The sequence below is a fragment of the Oreochromis aureus genome, linkage group 13 (assembly GCF_013358895.1).
Source record: "Oreochromis aureus strain Israel breed Guangdong linkage group 13, ZZ_aureus, whole genome shotgun sequence".
In the NCBI taxonomy this organism is placed as follows: Eukaryota; Metazoa; Chordata; class Actinopteri; order Cichliformes; family Cichlidae; genus Oreochromis; species Oreochromis aureus.
Window position 1 is genome coordinate 9084079 of NC_052954.1, and position 19750 is coordinate 9103828.

Below are 19750 nucleotides of genomic sequence, written 5' to 3' on the forward strand. Positions count from 1 at the left end.
TCTGTGGAAACAAACTGAAACATTAAAAAAAGCCATCTTAAATAATTTTATGCTAGATGCACATTCAATTAATGATATAACTATGACATATTCTGCTGTTAATATGTTAATATGATATAAGCTGCTAACATGTAAAATAAAAAATAACTATAACAATATAAGGTGCAACAATGTATAGATACATCTGAAGAAAAAAGTATAGTGTTCTTTTCGGGTGTTTTTTCTCTTTCGATTCGTTTCCTCTTTTAACGCGTGTTTCGATTGGCTCTCTCCGACCCTTGTAACCAATCAGCCTCCGCCTGCTATGGAGGAAGGAATAAATGCAAGATGGCTCCTCATATAAAAACAGTCTTCTGGGTCGTCCTCAACGTGCAACAAAATAACTCTTTAAATCTTATCAGGTTAAAATATTTATCTGCGAAGAGTTCTGAGGGGTGAACTGGGCTTTATGTTAATGGTACTTGGCGATATTTTGTGGGAGAAGACAGCAGAGAGACTACTGGGGCAACTTTGAAGACATGAATTGGTTGTGAACTCGCTCTCTTTGGTAGACAGAAGCACACTGTTGGGGCCTCGGCTAGCTAGCGGTAGCTGCTAGCTAGCTAGTGACTCTGTCTGCTGTTATCTGTAGCACTGGAAACAGCGTAGCAAGAAAAGTTCCAAGTTGTCGGGTGCCTGTTGGATGTAGGACGCTGAAGTGCCCACAATAACTGACCATGGCTGTATCGAGGTAAGATACGTCTGTTGTAGCTCTGTTTGTCTATCCCAGTTTTTTGAGCTATTAGCTAGCGTGCTTGCTAATACCTGCTAGCTTTTGATTAGGAAGAGAATGGCATGGCGACGCCTGACAAATGTTAGCAAGTGTAATGTTACAGTGTGAATTCGTCGCCTCTTGTGATCGCCCTCGAAGTGTTCCCGTAAGTTTGGGCTCGTGTTCACTTTCAGGTGCGACATTAAAATACATCCCGGTGCTCTGTAACACTCTGCTGATGCCCCGGCGTTAAGTACAGGTTAATTAACGTTGCTGTGGAGTTATGTCAGGAAAGCTGCTTTGCAAACAAGAGATGCCACCACTGGCTAGCTGCCTCTGCATATACAACCAGTTAATGTCAGTGTCCGGAACAATTGCACCTGTTAGTCAACCGTAAATTCATTCCAGATTTTTAACAGTCACCAGATTGTGAAATTTCAGTGTGTTGTTGATGCTGACAAAATTCTGTTTACGTGAATATCGCTTCTTTTTTTTTTTTTCCTGTCATGATTAGAAGTCCACGTGGTGAATGTGAGAATACACTCAGGTGTAGTCCACCTATAGTTTGTTGGGGATTGTTGTTATGATGTCTCTCTGGTACTGAAGACTTCACGGCTCCTGTATAGCTGATGGAATCTAAGTCCAGCTTTCTGATCCAGCCCAGCAATTTATCCCTATAGATCAAGAAGATCCTTTATGAAACTTCTTAAGTGCTCCAATTCATGCCTTTGCATTGTAACAAAACACAGAGATGGCAGGGATCATTTTGATTTAAGTGTGTTTCAGGGGCTAGTTTAGTTTTCATAACAGCACACTAAACAGGGGTCACATAGGAAAGTGCACACAGAGGGGGAAAAAGGGGGGAACGTCATTCATACCTCCTCTGCCTTCATTACACAGAGTGAATCATGAAAATCACACACCTACATCTGAAAGATTTTAAAAAACACAAAAGAAAAGCCCACTGCATTCCAATGCAAATGCTGCATTGGAAAAGTTCTGAAAGTAAAAGACTCCAACAATGGCTGGCCACTTGTCTAATATTTAACCAGTTATGTTAATTTTAGAAAACCTGAACAGTCACACTTCTATGATAGTTTTTTCCAATCCAAATTTTAAAACAGATTTTTAGAGACAATTGATTTCTTCCAAGTATTCTTGTTGTAAACAGAATTTTAAAAATTCTTGTCGAGTCCACGTGGTGTGTGTATATTAGTGTGCGTTCATCTCTTGTCCAGATTAAGTGTTTGTAGAACCTGAAGGGATATCTGCACATCCCTAATCCACTTCACTTTATTAATAGACTGCTAATGACCTTGGCGAAAGACTGGAATCATTAGGCAGGTTACTTGGGTGCAAAGCCAAGAAAATAAAATAGCGACAGCTCCTCTTTTAATTAGTTTCCATCTTTAATTATTTGCACTGTAGAGCATCAAAACACATGTAAATTTTATTTATTTTAAATTAACTCCAATTATATTAATGGGTAACATTGAGAGCTTTATTCTTAGGAAAAAAAAATGCTTTCAGTATCTCAAATCTTCATTACATTATCTTTGAACATTAAGTGACCCAACAGGTGAATGTTCTGCTGCCACTGTTAAACATTGTGTAATTTGCTGACTGGACAGTGGCTGTCAAGAAGGTCCACGCTGATGTTCTGCTGACGGATTTCAACCTTGATTTGCTTTCTTTTGTGTGTGTTTCTTGTAACCTGTCTTTAGACTTGATCGATTATTTATCCTGCTCGACACTGGAACCACACCAGTAACCAGGAAAGCAGCAGCCCAGCAGCTTGGAGAAGTGGTCAAACTCCACCCACATGAGCTTAATAACCTCTTATCAAAGGTGTGTATTTTCATATAATTGTGATTAGCTGTGAGGATTGTCACAGGCTATCGAGCAGAAAAAAAAATATTTTTCTGTGTGTATTCATATGTACACACCTTCATAGCTGTGAGGTATACATATATGACAAATATTTTGAGAATCTCTTGCAAAAAAAACCCCAAAACAATATTTTTAAGTTGTCTGCGGTAGTGCAATGCTTCTGGTGACTTGACGCCATATTTGCTTTGCATGTTTGCCGTCCAAATAGAGTTAGTAATGCAGACTGCAACTGTTTTTGTGTAGTTGCTGGTGAACTTTTCCTCAGCTTCAAGTTGGGACTTAAAGAGAAAAAGAAAACCCAACAGTATCAGAATGTCGTTCGTTTTTGTAAACAACCCCATTGGCTATACCAGCCTGAGTATCCATGAGTGCTCTCACACTCAGATGTGTGGAATATTAATAATGTCTTAAAGCGTCTGTTTTTCCAACCAGATTAATGAGCTGAGCTTTGTTATTGTATAAAAAACAATCCTATAGTCTTGAGCTTTGTGAGATTGTATGGGGTTTAACTGGGGCGCTTTCCTCTTATCACAGTTCACAATCATGTATACATAATTGCTGCAATAATGAATGCTCACTTTAAAGATGGGCAAATTTTCAAATAACAATGTCAGAATATGTACAAATAATTGCTGTGAGTCACAAGATCAAACTCTATATGTTTTTGTTTTTGTCAGCAGCTGTCTTAAACTATGGCTATCTTGGGTACACCTCTTTGGCTGTATCTGTTAAAACTTTCTGTCTTTGGGGGGTCAGCCACTTGTACAAAGAGTCAATGCAATCTCTTTTCTGTCATTTATAAGGTCTTGACCTATCTAAGGAGTCCCAATTGGGACACCCGTATAGCAGCAGGCCAAGCTGTAGAGGCCATTGTGAAGAATATTCCTGAATGGAAACCGGCTCTAAAACCTAAAGAAGGTGAGCGTTTGTGCTTTTTCATTAAAATATTTAAGTGATGAGTTGGAGGTATGTGCATCACAATAATCATTTGTTTTTGTGAAGTGATCTATTCTTTTGGTCAAACATACTTATGAAAAAATTCAGACCACATAGGTTTGACTTAGGTTTCATATCAGTTCATAAAGTGAGTGTTTTGTGTGAAAACTTAACACATGATGCCATCTGTTTGTTGTGGACTGGAAAGTAGGTGTCCATGCCCCAAATTGATGCCTTTTTGTCTGTTTAGTTTCACACTAATTAATAGTTTTGTAAAACAACGAAATGTTGCATCATTGTCTTTTTGTTTTTGTGAGTTATAACCTCCTCTGATGTGTTATATGCTCTGTGCTAATTTACCTACAATTTGAATATTGCACCTTCCCTTTCATTTTCACTTGGCTACACCATTTGAAATGACAATTTAATATTATGAAACTTTGTGTTTGTTCCATAAAGAGTCTTGTGAAGACCTGTCTCCAGAAGAAACATCTTGCGACCGGTTGAGTTTCTACCACTTTGACATCTCTCGCCTGCTGAAACACGGGGCGTCTCTGCTGGGATCTGCTGGGGCCGAGTTTGAGCTGCAGGATGACAAAACTGGTTTGTAGTGACTCTTCAAATATTATTTCAGCTGCACTGACATCTATGCTGTTACACCCTCTCCCATGCACACACGTCTGAACCTGCACGGCCTCTTGTCTGATCATATGTGGCGTTTACCAAAGTGGAAGATTTTAAATCTGTATTTTCCCGCTTGGTTTTTTCCATTGAGGAAAGACATTATCTAAGAAGTTTTTGATTTAAAACAAAGACCATTGTAACAGGTTGAAATGTGTTCTGACAAATGCCAGTCAAGCCTGACCAGTAAGACTGCTTTGTTATAAATTTGAATACAGTTTGAAAGGAGAAAGTTGTTCGTTGTTATCTTTTGGTGGTCATTTGAATTTGAAGTTCCTGTGTATGTCGTAACGCACGTAATGTCGTTTCCCTTTGGCCTGATTTGACTTCTCATTCATGGTCCCATTTTACTGTTAGTTTACTAAATTTAGCAAGTTCAGTATGACATTCAAGACCATTCATAATGCTGTCCATTGTTAATTTAATGTCCCCCGTCGTAAATCTTTTGTTTGTTTGTTTTCTTGTCGCCTACCTGCACTTTGAGCCAAAGTTTCTAAAGTTTCCAGCCGACTTCCTGTCATTTGTTCTCAGGTGAGATGGACCCCAAAGAACGTCTTGCATGCCAGAGAAAGCTTCTTCAGAAGAAGTTGGGTCTAGATATGGGTGCCGCTATTGGTATGAACACAGAGGAGCTGTTCAACGACGAGGACCTGGACTATACCTGTCAACCCAATGCCCTCAGAGCACACGGAAGCAAAGCCACAGCTGGATCCAGCTCCGGAAACCACTTGGTGAGTCTCACTCGGACCTCTCGAGTCACCATATGTTAGTACACATTTTGTCTCTTTGACTTTAATGAATTGTCAAAGGGAAGTCATAAACATACCTCTCAGTGTAACCAGAAATTTTTAGGCTTAAAAGATTCTATTGCAGTTTATAACTACACCTATTGCACTGCAGTATTAAAAACTTGTCTGTGCCAGATTTGTTTTGGTTTTTTTGTTTTGTTTTTTTTGTAACTGGGTCATGTGGTTGGATTTTCATGTCGTGGGCCCTTTTTGTGAAGTTCTGCACACTTCCCGTGAGTATGCACGGCATAGCAATAGAGTAGATTCATCATCTTTTTTTATTTCTGCCTCATCAATATTTGTGGCAGCTTCCAGTTGTTGAAACTGTCACTATGGTTCTTCATTTGCTGGCACACTTGTTTGCAGAAAGTCAAGCACAGGATGAGGAAATAAAAATGGTTTGTGCGTGAAAAGGCAGTGGGAATGCTGTCAGCTTAGAGTTGCTGTTTATTATAATTGGAAAGTTTTCTTGAAACAGTATCCCCACTTTGAGATTCACTAGAAGAGGAATTTCTTAATTAACACCACTCTTTTGTTTTTTTTTTTAGACCATTCAGGCAGCTGAATTGATCGACTCAGAGTTCCGACCAGGCATGAGCAGTCGTCAGAAAAATAAGGCTAAGAGGATGGCCAAATTAGTGGCAAAGCAAAGATCCAGAGACGTGGATCCTAATGAAAAGAGGTAGAACTATCTATATATATTCTGGATTCTAATCAAAATTGTATGTTTTGAAGAGTGCATGTGTTGTATTTTACATGTTTTTGTTTTTTTTTTTTTGTTTTTTTTTGTCAGCGTACTTAGTTTTTTTAAGATTCGAGAGTCATCATATCCTGTGACTCTCATTTGTCTTTAAACTTTAGTAACGACAGTTTTGAAGGTGAACCTGAGGAGAAACGAAGAAAAACCACCAACGTAGTCACTGAGCAACCAGCAACAGAGCATAAGATCCTAGTCGACAACGTTCCAGATAACTCCAGTCTGTTCGAGGAGGTAAGCAATCAGAAACAACTCGGTGAAGCTGGTATCGATAACAATGTCAGATAGCTGATGCGTTATTGTTTTCTCCTTAGACAAACGAGTGGCCTCTGGAGAGCTTCTGTGAGGAGCTTTGCAATGACCTCTTCAATCCCTCGTGGGAGGTAAAAACACAATACTTATTTTCACTTGATAATGTAAGTTGAATGAGAGTGGGTAGAGTGGGCTCAAAGAATAACCACGTGTGTGTTGTTATTTTATTTATTTTTGTTTTTTCAGGTTCGTCATGGTGCAGGCACTGGTCTTAGAGAAATCCTCAAGTCCCATGGTGCTGAGGGAGGGAAGGTGGTGGGAAGCACTGCAGAACAGGTAGGTCTCAACCACATCTTCAGGCTTTTTTGACAGCTGAGTGAGAATCAGACATGACCCAGACTGTACTGATATTTTGATGCAGATGTTACGGCAGCATCAGGAATGGATAGAAGACGTGGTCATCCGGCTGCTGTGTGTCTTTGCTTTGGACCGCTTTGGCGATTTTGTATCTGACGAGGTAGGTTTGTTTGTTTATCCACAAATATTTTTTGAACATATTTGTCCTAGAGTTTTTCCACTTCTTTGTACATTCCCTTACGTCCCTTACTGAAAGGTTCAGCAATCTCCATTCCAGGAATTTGCAGGCTGTGTAGGGACGATGCTAAAGGTTACTGGTTTTTTTTGTTTGTTTGTTTGTTTGTTTTTAAGTGTGACACATTTATATAATAAACATTTTTTTTGATTGGGTGCTACATTTCTTTACAAAATTCCTTCCAAAATCACTGTTTTCAAAGAAATTAAAGTAAATTCTCAGTAAATTATTAATTTAGCATAAACTAGGACCTCACAGATGCAGGGAATTGACCCTGGGAGGTCTGACTGTGACAGTGTGTTACCATGTTTAGCCTGTAGGAAGAAGTCAAACTTTTTGCTTATGTTTGGACTTATGTTAGTCAGATGTGTGTCACTCAGCTCAATGTGTGTCTTTGGCTGTGATTTAACTCTTTCTATCACAATCTTGCCCTCTTCCTTTTGACAGGTAGTGGCTCCTGTTAGGGAGACATGTGCTCAGACACTGGGTGTGGCCCTTCGCCACATGAATGAATCTGGTGTTTCGAGGACTGTAGATGTCCTGCTGAAGCTGCTGAAAGAGGACCAGTGGGAGGTGCGCCATGGAGGCCTGCTGGGGATCAAGTATACCTTGGCTGTTCGTCAGGTACACCCTCTCTATCACTGTGCATATGATGAGCTTTTAAAAAGAATAGCAAGATTTGACATTGTATTTAAATTGGGTAGTGTGTGGCCATTAATGTGAATTGTGGGGAACGGGAGGTTTTATACTTGGACAAAAAGCTTTTTTTTCAGACTGAAAGCATATGTTCTAGTGTTATCTCACTTTCTGATGCCGTATACACACATGCTGATTTTCATCTTCTCTTTTGTGTCAAAGGACTTGATTGCTGTTTTACTTCCCCGTGTGCTCCCTGCAATCACAGACGGCCTACAGGACTTGGATGACGATGTCAGGGCCGTGGCAGCTGCAGCCCTCATCCCTGTGGTCAGGGGCTTGGTGCAGCTACTGCCCAATAAGGTGTGAAACAAAACCAGAGTTTCAATTTCAGTTTTCAGTTCAGTTTGAACTCTGTGGTGAAATGTGCATTCTGTTAGTAGTTAAACTTTCTGCTGTCCTTGTTGCTTATTTTAGTCTGAAAACTCTAAAACTTCTGTCTCTCAGGTACCCTTCATAGTGAACACACTATGGGATGCACTTTTAGACCTGGACGATCTCACTGCTTCCACCAATAGTATTATGACTTTGCTGTCCTCGCTGCTAACCTATCCACAGGTTCGACAATGCAGGTCAGTTTCAAGCTTATGCAAAAAAAAAAAAAAAGAGACTAATAAAGTAATATATCAAAAAATACTGTTGATTTATTGAATAATAGGAGACTCACAATACCAGAAACTGGTTCCAGCGATTCCCTATTTCAAACCTTGACCCCAAACCATACACAGCTTTTGCAGGGTGTCTTCATAAGAGCATTAAGTACTGTCATAGAATTTTGTCAGTGACCTGACATTAACATATTAGTAACTTAGGGTGAAAGCCAACTCACAACAGTGCTGCACACCACAATTTTGTGTTAAACGCTTTTCAAATGACCTCATTTTCCATAAAAGGGCACAAACAGACAATACACTCCACAGAACCACAAGCACAAAATTAGATGAGCGCCGACTCTTTAGCTATGGCATACATTCATGCACTTTTTACTAATGTCCTCGCATTGCCATCCTGTCTGTAATTTTGCCCCCTTTTTATCCCAGCATGCAGCAGTCACTAACTGTTCTGGTTCCTCGGGTATGGCCATTCTTGAGACACACTATATCATCAGTAAGGCGAGCAGCACTGGAAACGCTTTACACACTACTGTCTAAAGCTGACCAGGTAAAGATCTAACAGTAATAATCGGATAGTACATCTACATGTATTTACAAAAATATGAGCAAAATATTTCCTGAATCATTACATCCATTGTTCTTTAAAGCTTTTTTTTTTTTTTTTTTTTTTTTTTTTTTTAAGCTCTTTATCCAGCTTTAAACTGAATTGTATCCCTAATAATAAGGTGGCGTTTTTGTGGTTTTGCTGTTTCAGAGCTGTGCAGCGTGGATAAATCCCATCCTACAAGATATGCTGCGGCATATCTTCCAGTCTTGCATACTGGAGAGCAATGAGGAAATCCTTGAACTGATCCTTAAGGTTTGTTATATGACTCGCCTAACTACTTTGGGTTAAATGACAAACTCTGTCCAACTTTGGTTATAAAACACAGATGGAGCGATACAGACGATGCTGTACTGTCAATTTTTAATCTAAATGTTTATGGGGTCTTTTTTTATGCTTGGATAGCACGTATGGGAGACTTTTGATTTTTTGCATTGTTAATCTGCATCTTTTATGTGCAGGTGTGGATGGAGCTGCTGTCTCAGGCCCCCCAACAGTATGTGGTAGCAGCCAGCTGTCCATGGATGGGTGCCTGGCTCTGTCTCATGATGCAAGCTTCCCACATTCCAATAGACCTGAACATGCTGCTGGAAGTGAAAGCCCGCTCCAAGGTTGTATACTTTATCTTTATACACATAAGAACTTTTATTTTCGGCATATCTTTTGTTTTAGAAGTTGGAAGGAACAATTTTACAGTGACGGGAATTAATATGATACATTTAAACAAAAGGTCAGCATGACATAATTTGGAATGGTTCAGTGTTTCCACTTCTATTTTTATCAATAGGTTCATGCAAATAATGCAGATTCCCTATCACACAAGTCAGTGCACCTTGCTGTGGTTGCTAGGTTACAGACTGGCAGACAATAAGAGTCTTACAGCCATGTTCTGCATTTTTGAGCCAGTGGAGCTTAAACCTTAACCGTCTGAAGGAGGAAATAAGAGACAGAGGATGCATTGGCACACAGAAGCGTGCACCCACCCACCAAGTGGCTTAAATGCCGGTTTAACGAGGTGTGGTGGAACTGAGGAACAATAAAAAGAACTTGGAACGGACAGGTTTGCTTTGCATGTAATGAATTAATAGTGTTAAAAGAAGGAAAGCAGACAAATGTCTACAGAAGGTGTCTTTCCACTCTTATATTAAAACCAGGTCAAACATGTAGATTTGGCATCTTCTGAAATGAAACAAACTTTAACTAATATTGTGTTGTTCAAACAGGATAAATGTGGCACAAAGGGACGTCAAGCGAGCAGTCAAGTGAAGGAAACTGTTCAGGAATATATAGCGGGTGCAGAGACGGTGACAGATGACTCAGTGACGAGGGACTATGTAGTAGTCCGTGCTCGACTTATGGCTGCCAAGTAAGTTTTCATAGTTATATTGGGAAGAAAAGTCTTTAACTTAACGATCTTTAACTCTCAAGAAATAACTGGAATTGCTGACTAAGTGATCAAGGTTGCGTTTGCACTGACTGCTCTCTTTGTACCTCTGTAATCCAGATTGCTGGGGGCTTTGTGTCGGTGTATTTGTGACCCTCAGCTCAATGCTGCATCCCAGGAGATCAGACCAGCAGAATCTTTGGCTCAGCTATTGCTCTTCCATCTCAACTCAAAGTCTGCCCTGCAGCGTATCGCAGTGGCATTGGTGCTTTGTGACTGGGCTGCACTGCAGAAGGTAAAATTCAGCTGTTGAGAATTTTTGTTAAATAACTTCAGATTTATAGATTTGGCAGCAAAGCAGAATCGGGCTTTCAGACGCTGAAAGGATTTCTCTCGTATCTTTTCAGGATTGTCAGTTGGTGTCGTCCACCGTGCTGCCTCGTCTTCTGGCCATTCTGTCTGAGCAGCTGTACTATGATGAGATCGCCATCCCCTTCACACGCATGCAGAATGAGTGCAAGCAGCTGATTGCACTGCTTGCTGATGCCAACATAGACCTCAAGGACCGCCTCAATTGTAACGTTTTCACCATTGATCAAGCCAATAAGCTGGTAAGTCAGTACACACACATGTGCACTGATACACTTTTGACTCATGATGATCAGATTGGTGAAGCAGAGTGATCTTTATTGGGATTTTACAGCATGTTTGTCATGTAGGTATGGTGTCTCAAGAAAACCATGAATGATTTTTGATCAAAAACTGTAACAATTCTTGGCTTCGAAGGTTAATGGATATTGCACTCTGTAACACATGAGACCCTTTTCAGTCACACCCTTTATCCCCCTCCTGCGTGTTCCCTAGGTAACCACCATCTTTACAGAGTCAACAGCAGGTTTGAATGTGAATTCCAAACAGTGGCCAGCCCTAGACAGCAAACGACAGCAGGCTCAAGCGACTGTGATGGAGACCAGCACAGAATGGCAGCAGCTGCATCTGCGCGTGCACATGATCGCAGCCTGTGCCGTGATTAACCTGCAGGTGCTCCCCGACAAACTCAACCCACTGGTCAGGCCTCTGATGGAGGCCATCAAGAGGGAGGAGAACACCCTGATCCAAGGTTATGCTGCCTCTTTTATAGCCAAGTTGCTTCAACAGTGTGCCGGACGCTCGCCATGCCCCAACCCTAAGATCATCAAAAACCTCTGTGCCTCAGCCTGCGTGGACTCTGCAACCACGCCCTCATCTGCTTGCCCCGTACCTCCGACACAGGAAAATGCCAAAGGTGAGACCTTTTGAAGCTTGGCTCTATTTTCAGTCTGTCAGCTACAAAGATTATTTTAAATTTGGGGTTTCAGTGATGTTTCAAAAGGTTTGACTCATGAATATAAAAATCACGTGTTAACACTGATGGTTTTCTTAATTGTGATGCTTTCAGGGGGTGGCTTGGAGAAAGACGGCATGCATCACATGGTCAATAAATCTCGAGGTATCATCACTCTGTATCGCCACCAAAGAGCTGCATTTGCCATCACCAGTAAGAGGGGTCCAGCTCCTAAAGCCCCAAAAAACCCAACCACAGAGCTTCCTCCTGGCAGCACCATCAGCTCAGAGAATGATGAGGTACAGAAGAACTAAAGTACATTTTCCACACATTGAGCGTAAAACCAACAACGCCATGTTGTCTTTACTGTTCTTGGTCTTTTTTTCTATCATTTCATTTCAGAGCAGGAAGCCATTTCTTATTCAGAGACGAGGTGCAGAGTTCGCCCTAACAACTATTGCACGGCACTTTGGTGCAGACCTCACAAAGTCTCTGCCATACCTTTGGGAGAATACGGTGGGACCACTGACGTCAGTGGCAACAGAAAATCAGTGCATTGGTATGTTGATTATGTTGATCAGATTTTGATCTTGGATAGACACTGCTGAAAATCTCTTCACCTTGATTTTCACCAATACAGACCTGTAACTGTCACTTAGGAACATAAACTGTGCTATTTTAGATTTATTGTAGATATCTTAGAAACTAAAAGCTGTATAGACTCTCACGAGTCAGTGATCAGTGGGATGAAAGGCCTCCTTTCACCGAGCCGATTCTCTATATCCTCCATGTTTTCAGATCGTTAAGACGTACAGAGTTGTTACTCTGAATCATCAGAGGCCTGACCAGTGGGTTGTTTCATGTGTTGTAGATAGGCAGGCCCAGCTGGAGAGGGGTGACGCTGCAGCTCAGGAATTGGTCAACTCTCTACAAGTACTGGAAGTCATGGCAGGAGCCATGGCTGCCGAACTCAAGCCTTTGGTAAGCTTGATGCACTTTGACTGATTTACTTTGATCATTATTTTTTAAATCATTATCATGGATGTGGATTCAGTGACATCTTATGGAGATTGTTGGACTTTTTTTTCCTGTAGTTATTGGAACACCTACCCCATTTGTTCACCTGCCTGCAGCACCCATACACAGCAGTACGTCACATGGCAGCACGCTGTGTTGGTGTGCTTAGTAAGATAGCCACACTGGAAACCATGAACAGTTTCCTTGAGTGTGTATTACCCTGGTTAGCTGCTATTGATGACTGCACCAAACAAGAAGGCGCCATCGAGGCTTTAGCCTGTATCCTTCAGTGACATTACCTTTTTTTCTTTTTTTACCTTTCTGACATAAGAGCACTTCAGAACTGATTTATTTGTGCCTTTATTTAGTGTATTCCTGTGCTGTATTTTACTGTCCTTGACCAAGACTTCTGCAGGTGTCATGGAGCAGCTGGATGTGGACATCGTGCCCTACATTGTGCTGCTGGTAGTACCAGTGCTGGGCCGTATGAGCGACCCCAGCGACAGCATTCGTTTCATGGCCACACAGTGCTTTGCTACACTCATCCGCCTGCTGCCACTAGAGGTACGAGCACCCAGACAGCAGGCTAAAGTGCAGTTTGAGTCATTATTTTATATTTACATCAGGGATGTCAAACTCCCTAAACTCCCAGGGATGTGACCTACATACAGGGTATAGAAGTTTAAGTACAAACGTGATCCCTGGGGTGGCTGTATATTAGAAAAAGAAGTACAATTGCATCATTACATCTCAGGATTTCTGCTGAGAAATAGTACTTTAGTAAATCTGTCGCCATGAATCCTGATCAGTAAGAAAGCTGTAAAACTTGTGAAGGTCCAGAATTTATACCTACCTTTACATTTTCCACAGTTGTACAGTGGACAGGATTGGAGTCTTTGCTGAGCCAATTTTGGCCCCCTAGCCTTATGTTTGACACCTGTGGTTTGGACTCTGAGTAATGTATTTTCCTCCTTTCTACCAGGCGGGTATACCAGACCCTCCTGCCATGTCTGCTGAACTGATCCGGCAGAAAGCTAGAGAACGTCACTTCCTGGAGCAGCTGCTAGATGGCAGAAAGTTGGAGAACTACAAAATCCCGGTGCCCATTAAAGCAGAGCTCCGGAAGTACCAGCAGGTTTGTGTCATGTTTAAGGATGCCCACACTGTGGATATTTTGACACACAAACAACTTCTGGAACATTTTAGTGCTTGAGCTGTCTCATCACCTCCAGTGTGATCGTATTTCTGCCACATTAAAGAATGAGGTTCCCTTAAATGCGTCAGGCTGGCAACGTAGACAGAGATGCTGACAACAAATGGTTTACAGTAAATTTTAAAGCAGTCAAATGGAGGTTAAGTAAATGTGCTGGCTCTTCTTTGAAATGGCTTCTAGCAGCTCTGCTGAGAACAGCAATCCATCTCTGTAATACAGCAGTGCAGACATCCTGTTTGAAATGCTGCTGAAATCGCTGCCACATCCTCAGCATCACTACTGTAACTGACTCAAAGGCACTGAAACTGATGGGTGTCATTGAAGAGATTGTTTTGATGACTTTTGTCTAATTATTAGTATGATTACCCAGTAAAACATTGATATTCAGTGTTGTGGTATTTGAGCGTGGGTGTGTTTAATCTTGCAGGATGGAGTGAACTGGTTAGCGTTCCTGAACAAATACAAGCTGCATGGGATCCTGTGTGACGACATGGGTCTCGGCAAGACGCTGCAGTCCATCTGCATTCTGGCAGGCGATCACTACCTCAGGTACTCACAGCACTGTTACAGAGATGGAGTACGTGCACAAATATATTCTGTTTAAACAGTGATATGCTGCTCTATGCAGTCATTGTCAGAGGCTTGATAAGTGTGAGGTGTTTTACGCCCATTTTTAATGTGATTTAAATGCAGACAAAACACGAGTAACCTCCACGAGAATAATTTTTATAGGTATTATTCGTCCACATGCCTTATTGTCCAATAGAAGACCGAATAGGTTTTGACAGCTTGAACACCAGCGGTGGTCTGTCCAGGCTCGGTGCACTTCTTAAATCTGCCTTTGATCTTTGACCTTTAAAACTCTGATCCAGTTTCATGTTTGAGGCGCTGTGTTAGAAATTGTGACTCAGCCTGCTGTGTGTGTGTGTGTGTGTGTGTGTGTGTGTGTGTGTGTGTGTGTGTGTGTGTGTGTGTGTGTGTGTGTGTGTGTGTGTGTGTGTGTGTGTGTGTGTGTGTGTGTGTGTGTGTGTGTGTGTGTGTGTGTGTGTGTGTGTGTGTGTGTGTGTGTGTGTGTGTGTGTGTGTGTGTGTGTGTGTGTGTGTGTGTGTGTGTTCTTCAGGGCACAGGAATATGCCAAGACTAAAGCAGCAGACTGCAGCCCCCTGCCCTCTCTGGTGGTGTGTCCTCCCACGCTGACTGGCCACTGGGTGGATGAAGTGGGCAAGTTCTGCGCCAAAGAGTACCTCAACCCGCTGCACTACACTGGGCCTCCTACAGAGCGGATGCGGTAAGGATTAGTCAGAGTTTACTGCAGGAGAATGATTCATGCTCTCATTTTTTTGTAAAATTGAATAAGTGAGGAAGAACAGTTTGTATGTGGGTAGAGATAAATGCATTTATTTGAAGCTAACTAAACCTGTACTACTTTTCAGGCTACAACACCAAGTGAAAAAACACAATCTTGTAGTAGCCTCTTACGATGTTGTCCGAAATGACATAGATTTTTTTAGGTGAGTGCTATTCCAAATGTCATTTTTTTCTCCCTGTTTGTTTTTGTGTTTTGTGTTCTGCATTTTAAAATTATTTTATTTCTTTTTGCTTTTCTAGAAATATAAAATTTAATTACTGTATCCTCGATGAGGGTCATGTGATCAAGAATGGGAAAACCAAACTGTCGAAAGCCATAAAACAATTGGCTGCCAACTTCCGAGTCATTTTGTCAGGAACGCCCATTCAGGTGAGGCTTCCTTTTTGATCTGAAAAGGAAATGGAGATTTCCATTCTTTCCATGTTTTCTGCACCTCAGAGCATTAACATTATTCCACTCTAACTTCAGAATAATGTCTTGGAGCTCTGGTCGTTGTTCGACTTCCTAATGCCGGGCTTCCTCGGAACAGAAAGGCAGTTTGCTGCACGCTATGGTAAACCAATCCTAGCCAGCCGAGACGCCAAAAGCTCATCGAGGGAGCAGGAGGCAGGTATGTGAACCCCTAGTTTTTGTTTGTTTTTTCAGACAGAATATTAGATTTTCTCTCATTCTGTCTGGTTACTCGTACTGAATATGGCTACCATTAATGTTGCCTTCTCCATGTAGGAGTCCTGGCAATGGAGGCCCTACATCGACAGGTACTACCCTTCCTTCTGAGGAGGATGAAGGAGGATGTCCTCCAGGATCTTCCTCCTAAAATAATTCAGGACTATTACTGCAACCTGAGCCCTCTACAGGTATTGACCCATAATGACCTTGGAGACATTCCACATTAATATGATGAACAGTAGTTGGAACGTGTGCTTGCAAAGTATTGGTTGGAATTCATGGTGGTAAAACTTGTTAGTTTTGCACAGTTTTATTGATTTGGCTTCGTCACTGCCTGCAGGTTCAGCTGTACGAAGACTTTGCAAAGTCTAGAGCCAAGGCCAGTGTGGATGACAGCATCTCTGTAGCTTCTACAGAGGAGGAGGAAAAGCCCAAGCTGAAGGCCACAGGCCATGTCTTCCAGGTATGTGTGGTTTGATAAATGTGGTCTTTGCGGTTCATATGTGAAGAAAGTTTGTCCTGACCATAATGTGTAGCTTTGAATTGTTCCTTTCTGGTAAATGGAAAAGCAAATGTTTCTTAAACATTCATGCAGCAGAATATGGTGCCCGCATACCCCCCACATATTTTCCACACCATGGCAGAATATAAGACAGACAAAACAGTGGCCTGCTCATGAAAACTGTAGGCTTATAATCTCTCGGTTGCCTTTTATTCTTAAATCTGACATTTGGAGATTTGACTCGTCAGTGAGGAAATTCGTGCTTGTCAGTGTCACACAGTTTCCTCATTTGTCCTCCTGATGACTGACATCTTAAAATCTGTATCAATTTTTTTTGATTATTTACATCTTATAAAACCTTATATGAGTTTTTAACTGTCTTTCCTTTGCTGATGGTTTCCCCGTGTTAATAGTTGGGTTCATGTCTTGATTCTTTAAGGCGCTGCAGTACCTGCGGAAGCTGTGTAACCACCCCAGCTTGGTCTTGACCCCTCAGCATCCAGAGTACAAACGCATCACTGAGCAGCTCGCAGGACAGAACTCAAGCTTGCGAGACATTCAGCACGCACCAAAACTATCTGCTCTCAAACAGGTGAGATATCACTCTTCAGGTCATCTTTGTCATGTCCTCTGTGGACCAAATGTTTGATCCTGATAACTTTTTGGATTTTACACAAAGATATGTAGGAAGAGATTCTGTAGGGATGTTTGTTGTATTCAGTCATTCAACCATTTGATTCACTTGTATCTGATTTCAAAGATGTTCCATGTCTTCAGTCATTCTAACACGTTTCTGCTCTCAGCTGCTGTTGGACTGCGGACTTGGTGGTGGTGGAGGATCAGAGGGGGGCACTGAGGCAGTGGTGGCCCAGCATCGTGTGCTAATCTTCTGTCAGCTGAAGAGTATGCTGGATATCGTTGAACATGACCTGCTGAAACCCAGACTGCCCACCGTCACATACCTGAGGCTGGATGGCAGCGTGCAGGCCGGCCAACGCCACTCTATAGTTTCCAGGTTAGCAGACTGATCTGTACAGTTGCTCATTGTCAAACACAGAAGTCTGCTCAATGAGTGTTTGCTAAATGAATGCGAGACTAGGATTTCTTCTTTCTGTGCCTCAGGTTTAACAATGACCCATCAATAGATGTGCTGTTGCTGACCACCCATGTTGGTGGTCTGGGTTTGAACCTGACTGGTGCAGATACTGTGGTGTTTGTGGAGCATGACTGGAACCCAATGAGGGACCTGCAGGCTATGGACCGTGCCCATAGGATAGGACAGGTACTGTTGTTGAATACACTTGCTCAGCAGAATATCAGTGTGTGTGTGTGTGTGTGTAGACAGATTTAGGCAGTCCAGGTTGTTTTGATAACTCTTAAACTTCCTCTGACACTGAAATTGCACAATCAAATCCCGCGCAAAGAAGTGACTGTTTTTGGTTTCACATTGGATCACTCTTGGATTGTATCAAGAGGCTGATGCTGTCTAAAGCTAGTGATGCAAAGAGAAGCAGTTGAAATTAGATTGGCATGAAAGCTTTTAATACATTCCATTTTCTTTTGCAGAAACGGGTGGTGAACGTGTACAGGCTGATCACACGAGGCACGCTGGAGGAGAAGATCATGGGACTGCAGAAGTTCAAGATGAGCATTGCTAACACTGTTATAAGCCAAGAGAACGCCAGCCTGCAGAGCATGGGCACAGACCAGCTCCTCAACCTCTTCACACTCGACAAGGTGAGAGCTCAAAGTAGAGAGCAGCTCCGTCCTCTAGTGTTTGTACTATTGTTACTGATTTCTAATAACAGTCAAATTTCTATATATTCTCCACTAACACATGCACGCATCTTTCCCCTGTGTTTGGCTGAACTCCCTTGTCTGTAAATGTGTTTCAGGAGGATAAAGGTGAGAAGGCTGAGAAGGGTGAGCAGTCATCGTCAACCTCAGGAAAGACTTCCATGAAGTCAGTGCTGGACAGCTTGGGAGAGCTGTGGGACCAGCAGCAGTACGATTCAGAGTACAACCTGGACAGCTTCATGCACTCTCTGCAGTAGCACTGTGTGCAAGTCCACCCAGCCTCCATCAGGCGTCTCGCCCTCTGGCCGAGCAGGACCCGGCCAGAGCGCGAGGAGACCCCTACTGCTGCAGCCACATGCCTAACACCGCCACCTTAAATAGAGTAACTTTAAGGAGTCCCTGAAGGATAATACTCTCAGTACATTTCTCACTGCGATTACTTACCCACAGCCAAAGACCTGAATCTTTATCGTTCTACAGTCGATAGGTATGCAGCAACATCACTCAAACTTTGTCTCACGAGGTAAGCTACCCAGGTCCTTTACAAACCTGAGAGAATAAAACCATGTGATGATGTAACAACTGTGAAAGACGTCGTCTACAGTAGCGGAACGTTTTTCCACTCTCTCAAGTGCACAGTGTTTCATAAGTAAAGTTATCATTTATAGTTACAGTAGCAGGCGCTACTTTTACAGCCTACTACCCTCTGCTCATATGACATTGCCAGAGTAAACAGTGTTAACTGCTTCAGATGTTACTACCTAGATGCACCTTCCTCATGTGCGCCCCTCTTCTACTACCGCCACCACCTCTCACAAAGTCTTAAAGCACCGCTATACCCACCTCTCTGCCTGATAGATACAAACATGAGAAAAGGAAACTGGGAGAGAGTGACAAGAATCCACAGGATGCCCATCACACTACTGGCTTTTTATAGCACAACGCTGAGCTCAGGAGCTGTTTGTGCTAAGTCAAGACGACTCCCGTTCTCCAGACGATGCCTTGGAAGAGTCTGTTCACAAAAAATGTGGTCATCAGGAGGCCCTGTTTGAGAAACTCTATTCTGTGTCCACCTTCTCCACATGTACTGTAAAGAGAATGACCTGGGAACGCACTGCGCTTCAAATCAGCTTTACAGAGATGGAACTGAGGCCAAGCTGTGGCTGGTACCTGAAACTTGTCACAAGTATTTTAAAAAAATGAATAGACTTGTACATAATTGTCTAATTGCTGCTTTTTGTTTATGATCTTTGGATTGTAATAAATTCTACAAACCTTTGAATTACATACGTATTTGTCTTTGGACGTCAATGGCCAGTAGATGGTGTGGTTGTACATCCAGGGAAAATAAAAACTAGAAGTGAATACATGTAACACATTTCCACATTGGTCTAATTTGAACCTAAGTAAATGCAAAATTCAGGGAAAATATACCACTACACAGGAAAACATAGTTCAAATGGACCGGTGGGGAAATTTAATTTGTCAGATGCTATTTTGTAACTTTCTAAAGACCTCTTGTACAAAAAGTGCTCAGAAAAGTGGGAATTTTATCCGAGGAAGGAGGCTGTGAAAAATGCTATGTTTTGTTTCTTTTAAGCTAACGTTACAATGTGTCTTTCATTCTCACAACTCGACCTTTACATTTTCCACAGTGTAATTTGTAAGTGGCCCAAGAGCACAGATCTTTAAATGTTACTGCGAGGGCCAAAGAGCGTAATGGAAGTTAGTACTTAGAGTAGCAGCATTAGAGCTCCATGTTTTTGAGTCACAGTCATACTACAAATAACCAAGACAACTGAGGTCCAAGTCGTCAATCTTCAAAGCCTCACAGAGATGGAACCAGTGCTCGAGTCGGCTAATAAAAACATTAAGACTAAAAGTCATTAAAAGAGGGAGGGATTTTTTTGTGGG

The 19750-nt window shown here is 42.0% G+C and overlaps 1 protein-coding gene across 1 annotated transcript; it reads left to right on the forward strand.

The window, feature by feature from the left end:
* The first annotated feature begins 321 nt into the window (after positions 1-321).
* btaf1 (BTAF1 RNA polymerase II, B-TFIID transcription factor-associated) lies at positions 322-19125 on the forward strand. Its single transcript, XM_039621783.1, has 38 exons — positions 322-730; positions 2476-2599; positions 3445-3559; positions 4037-4180; positions 4790-4989; positions 5595-5728; positions 5908-6037; positions 6118-6186; positions 6302-6391; positions 6477-6572; positions 7095-7271; positions 7506-7646; positions 7791-7915; positions 8384-8504; positions 8712-8816; positions 9023-9172; positions 9785-9927; positions 10066-10240; positions 10353-10556; positions 10810-11230; positions 11384-11568; positions 11672-11828; positions 12141-12250; positions 12364-12565; positions 12702-12850; positions 13269-13421; positions 13927-14048; positions 14620-14787; positions 14933-15010; positions 15108-15237; positions 15337-15478; positions 15595-15725; positions 15878-16000; positions 16479-16631; positions 16843-17054; positions 17162-17321; positions 17606-17776; positions 17935-19125. The coding sequence occupies exons 1-38, from the start codon at positions 717-719 to the stop codon at positions 18091-18093; spliced, it is 5583 nt and encodes a 1860-aa protein (XP_039477717.1). The 5' UTR covers positions 322-716; the 3' UTR covers positions 18094-19125.
* Positions 19126-19750: the final 625 nt, after the last annotated feature.